Source organism: Pelmatolapia mariae, linkage group LG23, assembly GCF_036321145.2.
Source record: "Pelmatolapia mariae isolate MD_Pm_ZW linkage group LG23, Pm_UMD_F_2, whole genome shotgun sequence".
Lineage (NCBI taxonomy): Eukaryota > Metazoa > Chordata > Actinopteri > Cichliformes > Cichlidae > Pelmatolapia > Pelmatolapia mariae.
In genome coordinates, this window is record NC_086246.1 from 37,330,049 (window position 1) to 37,338,314 (window position 8,266).

General features: G+C 44.7%; 1 protein-coding gene across 1 annotated transcript; it reads left to right on the plus strand.

Moving 5' to 3' along the window:
* The first annotated feature begins 366 nt into the window (after positions 1 to 366).
* amotl2a (angiomotin like 2a) lies at positions 367 to 7,868 on the plus strand. The gene is made up of 11 exons (XM_063467140.1): positions 367 to 571; positions 2,095 to 2,908; positions 3,021 to 3,171; positions 3,530 to 3,674; positions 3,766 to 3,846; positions 5,261 to 5,556; positions 5,812 to 6,002; positions 6,089 to 6,190; positions 6,280 to 6,440; positions 6,722 to 6,901; positions 7,431 to 7,868. Exons 2-11 carry the CDS (start codon positions 2,181 to 2,183, stop codon positions 7,514 to 7,516), a joined length of 2,121 nt encoding a protein of 706 aa, XP_063323210.1. The 5' UTR covers positions 367 to 571; positions 2,095 to 2,180; the 3' UTR covers positions 7,517 to 7,868.
* Positions 7,869 to 8,266: the final 398 nt, after the last annotated feature.

Genomic DNA, 8,266 nt, shown 5'->3' on the forward strand with positions numbered 1-8,266 from the left:
CATTTTTTAAACATTGCATTCCTAAAGTATTTGAACAGCTATTTTACTGCTTTTTATCTTTTTTGTGCGGCAGTGCCACAGAAAGGTTCAAACATGAGAATGCAGGGACTTAAATCTTCCTCAGCTATAGAAACTGTGCATTTAAATATCCTGAAGCCGCACAACAAAAAACAACAACGAGCTCTTTTACATGACACAAGCAGCCAGCTGAGGGGCTGCTGCTTCTGCTGCTCTGAATCCATTTTTTTAAACACACCGCCCCTCTCTCCTCCTCTTCCTCCTCCTCATCCTCTCCCTCCTCCCCTCTGCTCTGCTTTTGATCCCACAGGGACTCGGAGCCTTTGCATTCCTGTCATTCCAGCTGCAGCGAACAATCAGCTCTCAGTTATTTATTAGTGCGCCTCGCAGCTCCGCTCCGCTCAGTCTGCTGCTTGCTACCCGTCAGCGCGCACACATGCGCACGGAGGAAAGGAGCTCCGCACACTTGTGGACGTTTATTTTGAACAATAAACGCAGATCATTGATTTGAGATACGACGGCACCGCTCACTGTGCGATGAGACTAAAATTTGGTGAGTTTAGCATTTTATCTGAATAAGTTTATCTGAACGTTTTCTGTCGGTTTGTGTGTGGATGGAGTTACTTACTTAACAGATTACATCTGAGTCCCGTTTTAATTCATGAGCCACACACAGATCCATCCATTTACAAAACAGATTGGATATCTTCATCTCATTTGTCTCATTCATCAAATCAAATCAAATCAAATCACTTTTATTGTCACATCACATGTGCAGGTACACTGGTACAGTACATGTGAGTGAAATTCTTGTGTGCGAGCTTCACAAGCAACAGAGTTGTGCAAAATACAATAACGTAAAACAAGCAAAATATAAAAATGGCTAATCTAAAAAGTAATAAATATATGTACAATATGTAAAGGTATATACATTACTGAATGTGTATACTAAATATGTTTTTCTACGTGTGTGTGTTTGAGTGTGTATATAGTATGTATATACATGTTTTACAAATGAAATAAAGTAAACAATAAAACATGCAGGAGCTATAAAGGCACAAACCATTCAAATGTAGAGTTACCCATAAAGCTTTTACATTTTGTGTTTTATGTGTTTATAATTCAAACTCAAAATACTAAGAGTAAAGAATTTAAAGACTTTTCACACTTTGAAAAAACAAAACAAAAACATTTACTTTGGCCAAATTGACCCTCTGGCGGCCGGTTCTGGCGACCGGGCCCTATGTTTCACACCCCTGACATTAATGTATTTAACCTCCTAAGACCCGAACTCTTCTCTCTCCTGCATTTTTAATTTCTCTTTGATATTTGGGCACATTGGGGCCCAATGAATGTAAAAACAAAGAATTACCAGATTTTTTTTTTACCTTATTTTTGTTTTTATGAAAAACAAAAATAAGTTCATAAACCATTCGTTTAAAATTTTGATAGAACAGTAGCAGTATAATGTCCTCGTAAGTGGATATCCGGCCCTTGTAGAGCAAAATTGAGTATTTTGGTGTAAAAATACCCCAAAATGTGATGTCCACATATGTGGACGCCAGGTCCTAGGAGGTTAAGGTGATTTTTAAATAATCTTTACTGCTCTTTTTCAGCTTGGAGGATTAGACTTGATGATGTTTTGCATAATTCACTCTTGATCTCATGTAGCTGTGTAGTTATTTTGTGCGGTCAAGACACATTGTAGTGGTTTAATAAGGCATTAATTTTACTCTCTATCTGGATTTTCACGTGTTGAAAGTTAAAATGAGTTGATTGTATAAAGCATCCATCATTCATATTCTGAAGACTTTATATGTCTTCATCATGTTTTGGGCACTATCTGATCTTGAATCACTGGAATTGTTTGAGTGTGTGCGACCGTTGAGTATTATGCTTGTCTGACTGGAGAAAGTTATGCATTGCAGCATGTGGGCCATAAAAACTGGATCTCCAGTGACATCACTATCAGGGGTATTTCCAGCTACAGCTCATGCACACACAGCATTGTGTAACAGAAGTGTGGATAAGTTTGTGCAGTGTTGAGTCTGACCACAGTTTTTCTTTTCCTTTCAGATGTGTGATTTGTGAAGCGCCCACGCTGCCACATTGAGGCTTGTTTTTGTTTTGTTTTTTTAAAAACTGTTTTTTCATTGGCTGACATGAGAACTGCCGAGGAGTCCTCTGGAACGGTCCTGCACCGTCTCATCCAGGAACAGCTCCGCTACGGAAACCTGACGGACACGCGCACGCTTCTGGCCATCCAGCAGCAGGCACTGCGTGGAGGCAGCAGCGGCGGCGGCACTGGCAGTCCCCGCTCCTCTCTGGAGAGCCTCACTCAGGAGGACACTCAATACATCCAGATGTCAACAAGGCAGGAGCCTCAAGGTCAGGAGCACCAAGGAGACAGCTTGCACTCTGAGAGCCCCGTGTGCCACCTGTACCATCTCCACAAGGAGGAACTGCCTACTTACGAGGAAGCCAAAGCCCACTCCCAGTTCCTGAACTCTCAGAAGGGGCAGGCGGAGCACAATGGACCCAGCATGGATGTAGTGGGAAGTGGAAGTGAGGCACAGTGGGATCTGAAGAGAGAGCATGCTCGCTCTCTCAGTGAGAGACTCATGCAGCTTTCTCTGGAGAGAAACCGGTCTAGGGACAGTCTGCCTATGAGTTCCTCACACAGCTACCCACAGCTCTATAATCATCACAACAATGTTTTAAATGCTGCGACACCTGACAGACAAAGGGCTCAGCCGTGTACAGAGCAGCGAGGACCACCCCCAGACTATCCTTTCTGTGTCAGACTTCCTGGATACATGCTCAGCCACTCACAGGAGTATGTGCAATACAATCAAGACCCTCATCCTCTCCTCTACACACAACAGCACAGGTAACATCCACAAACAGATGCGATATCAAAAAAAGAAGAACAGCCCCAGAGACGTCTGCTGTTCTTTTATTTTGGCGGTCTTTTCAGCACTGTTGCTATCTCCTGTCTGCAGGTTTGTGTCTGCTCAGTCGCAGGTGACTCACAACAGCATCACAGCAGCTTCAGACAGCAACACCCCTCAGAGCGACACATTAATGCGGGAGAACGAGCGGCTCAGGAAGGAACTGGAGGTGTACACGGAAAAGGCCACCAGGCTTCAGAAGGTGAGAGGATGGTAGTGAATGGTTCGTTGAGGTCGTGAGAAAACAAAAGTTTTTAGCTGGGGCAGGAGGTGATGGGTTTTCTCACTAATTCAGAGCATGGAATCTCTACAATGCATCTCCTTTTGTCTTTAAAAACATGTTGGCATGTGAGGAGATAAATGGCTGGCACCTGGGATCACGAGTGTTCAGTCTGGAATGTTAATTCCATTATTCATTCACGTAGTGTTAAAGAGACATTTCACAGCGGGTGGCATTCAGTAGACTAATTAGCCTCATTGATATTAACATTTGCAACATAAACCAGACAATATGCAGGAATTCCTCCCCCAGGAGACTCATTTTCTCTCTTTCTTCCCAGTTGGAGTTGGAGATTCAGAGGATATCTGAGGCTTATGAGACCCTCATGAAAGGCTCTGCCAAGCGAGAAACTCTGGAGAAAACGATGAGGAATAAGCTCGAGGCAGAGGTTAAGAGAATGCATGACTTCAACAGAGACCTGCGAGGTAAGGTTCCATTTTTATTTGTCTGTCTCCTGGCTTTAAACATACCTTATGTGTGCGTGCTCATTGTGGTATGCTGGTCATCTCTGTGCAGAGCAACTCGACGTGGCTACCAAGCACAGAGCGGACTGCGCCGACCCGAAGCAGCACGTCTTTGTCAAACTCCTGGAGCAAAGTGAGTCTGCATCAATCTTTTGTTACAAACTCCTCTCAGGCTGCAGTTCATCACAGAATCAATCACAATTCCCTGTGAAACACTGAACAATAGCAGGAACATAGCTGAGCAGGGATTGGTTTCCTTCTTTAGTGACGTGGTGCTGTCTACATGTTGTCACACAAATGGCCGTATCTCCCCTGTAACTTACTTCTGGCACCTAGACTCCAGACTTTTTTTTTATGCTGCAGTAAATGTGGCCTGGATTCCTGAGATGTTTTTAGGGCTTTCAGGGTGTTTGCCATTAGGAATGCCCCCCCTCCTTTTTTTTTTTTTACTGATGTGCTCAGTTTAGTATCGCTACTAATGACCTCCCTTCTCAAGGGGAACTAATACGTCTGGGTGTCCTGGCCTAACTCTACATGACCCATGACTTGCTCATTCTCCTTGTTTGGGCATTTCTTTTTCATGCCATAGCTTAATGATGATCGGCCACTTGTGAATATTTCTTTGCTCCCTTTTAGCTCTGTGCAGAACTGAGCTGTAGAGAAATCCCTACAGAGAGGATTAGGTGGAATGACACTTATGTTGGGACATTTGGGCAGTAAATGCAGCCGTGTCAGTGTCTATGATTATCTTTCCCAAACGGTTATCTCAGCATAGCAGAGAAGAGCAGTACAATAGTGGGATGTGTAGTTTATATGTTTGTGTTATGAGAACCACATGAAATATATTTTGAGCTGCTTGTTTACTTCACGTCCTCAGAGGCATTCCAGAGCTTTTACCAGTACAAGGCTATGCCTGTGTGCGTAAGTGGATAAGAGGAAGTCTGCATTCCCTCCACAGGCATGCACTCATGTTGTGTAATCAGCCCTCTTTTTAAAGAGGCATGTCAGTTAAACTTTCTAAAAGGGCTCATTGAAATGCAGACTAGCTTTCAAAGATTCAATGAGAAATATTGTTTTTACTGATCCCATGTTTACGAGGGCAATAAACTTAGAAGAAAATGAGGTGTCAAATGTTATGATGTTGAACCACATGCCTTTATGTCTGTTGTTGGGTCACATTCCTTAGAAAATGCACTAAATGCTCCCCAAGTGAAGGCTTCACTGACCCCAGCGAAGGCCATGGGAGCTTCTTTTTAGAGGAGACCCATTTTACTCTTTTTTTTTTTTTCAGTGATGTAGTTTTATAGGCTTAAAAAAATCAAACAAAAGCCAGGAAAAATCTCAGAAGATTTATTTTTAAATGGGTAAGAGCTGGACATTTTTGGAAATGATTATGAGCAGAGGTGACTAACAAACAAGTTGGGTGGTCGAGCAGGAAATGAGGAAAAGCATATCAGACTCACTTTAACTTTGCTTTGACCTTTGTGGTTGTTTCTCAGAGTAGGAACCTCGTCACCTTCATTAACGTGCTGTTTCCTGTATTGCAGATGAAGAGCAGCAGCGGGAGCGCGAACGTATGGAGAAGCAGATTCAGCACCTGCGAGTGTCCGGGGAGGAGTGCCAGCGGAAACGGGAGCTGATGGAGCAGGCTCTGGCCTCGACGCAGAGTCGCAACCGTCAGCTGGAAGAAGAACTTCAGAGGAAGAGGGCGTACGTGAAGAAAGTGGAGAGGCTGCAGAGTGCGCTGGCCCAGCTGCAGGCCGCCTGTGAGAAGAGGGAAGCGCTGGAGCTCCGGCTACGCACGAGGCTGGAGCAGGAGCTAAAAAGCCTCAGGGCACAACAGGTGAGGAAAACAAGCCCCCCCCCCCAATGGTTCAGTTAGCAGATTTTAACAATGTGAACATGTCCAAACGGCTTATCCTATAGAAACACTTGGTTGGCTCACAGGGTGAAAGGGACCAGCCTTAGTCTGCTAGAGGATTCCTGCGTAGTTAAATTAGTAAAAGTGGATTGAGGGATAAACACATTTTCAGAGAGTCAGATTTAGAGCATTTTGTTTCCTTGGGTGTTAAACGCTCTATTCTGTCTCCCATTTCAGTCCCAGAACCAGAGCACTGATTCCACAGCTTCAGAACCGAGCTCGTCCAGGTTGCAGCAGCATCTGAGGGAGAAGGAGGAGCGTATCCTGGCCCTGGAGGCAGATATCACCAAGTGGGAGCAAAAGTACCTGGAGGAGAGCACCATGAGGCAGTTTGCAATGGATGCAGCAGCCACAGCTGCAGCACAGAGGTACGAACAAATCTGTCGCAATGGAGTGAAGATTCAAAACGTAAAAGTTGGGGGATTATTTAGAAAACCTTCTATTCTATTTTCAGAGATACAACTATCATCAATCACTCCCCGCGGCACTCTCCGGACAGTAGTTTTAATGAAGACCTGCCGTTGTCCCATCACAGACGTCAGGAGATGGAGAACAGGTGATCATCTTTTTATCCATACTTCATTGTCTCCTTCTGCCTGGTCTGTAAAGTTTTTTCTAAACTCACGATGTTCTCCGTGCGTTCAGGATCCGCGCTCTTCATGCTCAGCTCCTGGAGAAGGACGCGGTGATCAAAGTCCTCCAGCAGCGCTCCAGGTTGGAGCAGAACAAGCCTGAGAAACAGGGGCTTCGTTCGGCCAGATCCGTCCCCTCCATCAACATAGCGACCAGCGGCATGGAGAGCAAAGGTGAGCTTCTCCCCTTACTATTCGTGCCGAGCTGAGCAATCTGGAATCTTTAATTTCACACGCTATCCTGTGACAACTACCAGACAGAATGCGCACACCCTGAAAAAGACAAAAACAAGTAGGAGACAGTCCTGTTTTTAAACTGGAATGCATATCATCTCTCACTCCAGAATAGCCCCATCCAGAATAGTCTTGGGAAGAACTCTGCGCGGCAGATGTTCAGGAGCCCGTAAATGTGGATGTAGGCGGGTAATTAAGCAGTTTCTTCTCTTTGTCTGCAGGAAAGAGCCTCTCAGATGACCAGACAGGTGCAGCGGTGCTGCAGCCCAAGCTGTTCGCTGCTGCTAAGGTCCTGAGCCGAGACTGCAGCACGCAGAGCGACGAGGCCTCACAGGAGCCTGAGGCCACAGCAGAGCACGGCATGCTCAAGATGTGTGAAGCGAGCTCAGCGGCTACACCTGGTGGGTTTTTCAAAGTGCTTAAGGCCCAATCAGCTCCTCACAGCTCATTTTAAGAATGTGTCATTGAATTAAAGAGACAAATCACTCCGACAAGTAGCTTTACATTATTTCCTCCAGTCAAATCAGCAAACATGAATATTACAGCTGAAACACTCGGCAGCTCAGTTCAGTTTCTAGAAATAATGACAAAAAAGATCCACAGAGGCCTCTGGCCATGCTGCGTTTCTACCATAATGTGGTTGAGAGAAAATACTTCCTCCAGGAACCACGTGGTAACTAGGTCATGATTTCTAGAAAAAAAGATGTTGCTACTCAGTTTTCACAAGAGGTGAAAATGAAGGTTTTTGGTGCTTTCAGCACCGCAGGGGAAGTGCAGACCTCTTTACAGAGGATATTTCCAAAAACGAGCAACTCCAAAACAATCTGGATGTATAAATAACAAATATTTATCTAAACGAATGACGCGTGCATCGGTAGTTTGCCTTCCAGTGTTGTTTTTTCTAATCTATAAATTCTGTCCTGCCTGTAGAAACCTCGGAGGAGCTAAAGCTTCCGCTGAAGATGCTAAGGAGCCTCAACAGCTTGGGCGCAGACGTGGTGGAAATCCTCATCTGAACGCTCACTGCGGCTCGTATGACTGACAGCAGCGCTGACACAAACTCTTGGCTGAGACTTTAAAGGGCTTCCTCGACGTCTGGCTTAAATCAACATGCGTGTGCTGAGATTTCCTTCTGCTGTTTCTGCACAACTCATAAACGGGCAGTTGGGATTCGTTCACGGTACCTGGACAGTATTTCAGTGTGACAGGAACTGGGCTGCTGACTGTGCATATATTGTGCATGTTTCTCTTTTTATTTTTTAATTATGTATTGTATTTATACATGTAAATGCTGCTCATAATTGATGTGATTTTGTTTGTCCTAAATGTGCACCACTTTCTTTTTTCTAATTATATACATATGACTCACTTCTTGGTTTTGTTTTCCAGTAGCATCCCTGTTACCATGCCCTCTGAAAGTAATGGGAATATTTATAAAATGACTCAGAATTTAACAGAGCTAAATTAACAGTTGCTCTCCTCTTTAAAATACATTCGGAGGCCTTGCTCGCAGCTCAGAGGGGGATTTGGAAACATTTTTTTGAATGCGAAGCCTGCAAAACGCCTGCTCGGTTCTCTCTTTAAAAAGCCTGTGAGGATTGACGCCGTTTCTCTGGGGTCCGGTTTTCCAGATCCCCGGCTAATGTTTGGGGCCTCAGAAGGTGGCTACCCAGCGTTTCGCTCCCCTCCCATGCCACAGCGGAGCTAATCTTCTCACATTCCTCGCTGAGGGAATGCTCCCGTTAAAGAAAAAGGCTATCTAAAGT

Coding starts and splice junctions, on each gene's coding strand:
- amotl2a (XM_063467140.1), top strand. CDS start 2,181: ATGAGAACTGCCGAGGAGTCCTCTGGAACGGTCCTGCACCGTCTCATC. Junction 3,172..3,529: donor AGGCCACCAGGCTTCAGAAG/GTGAGAGGATGG, acceptor CTTTCTTCCCAG/TTGGAGTTGGAGATTCAGAG. Junction 6,902..7,430: donor GAGCTCAGCGGCTACACCTG/GTGGGTTTTTCA, acceptor TCCTGCCTGTAG/AAACCTCGGAGGAGCTAAAG.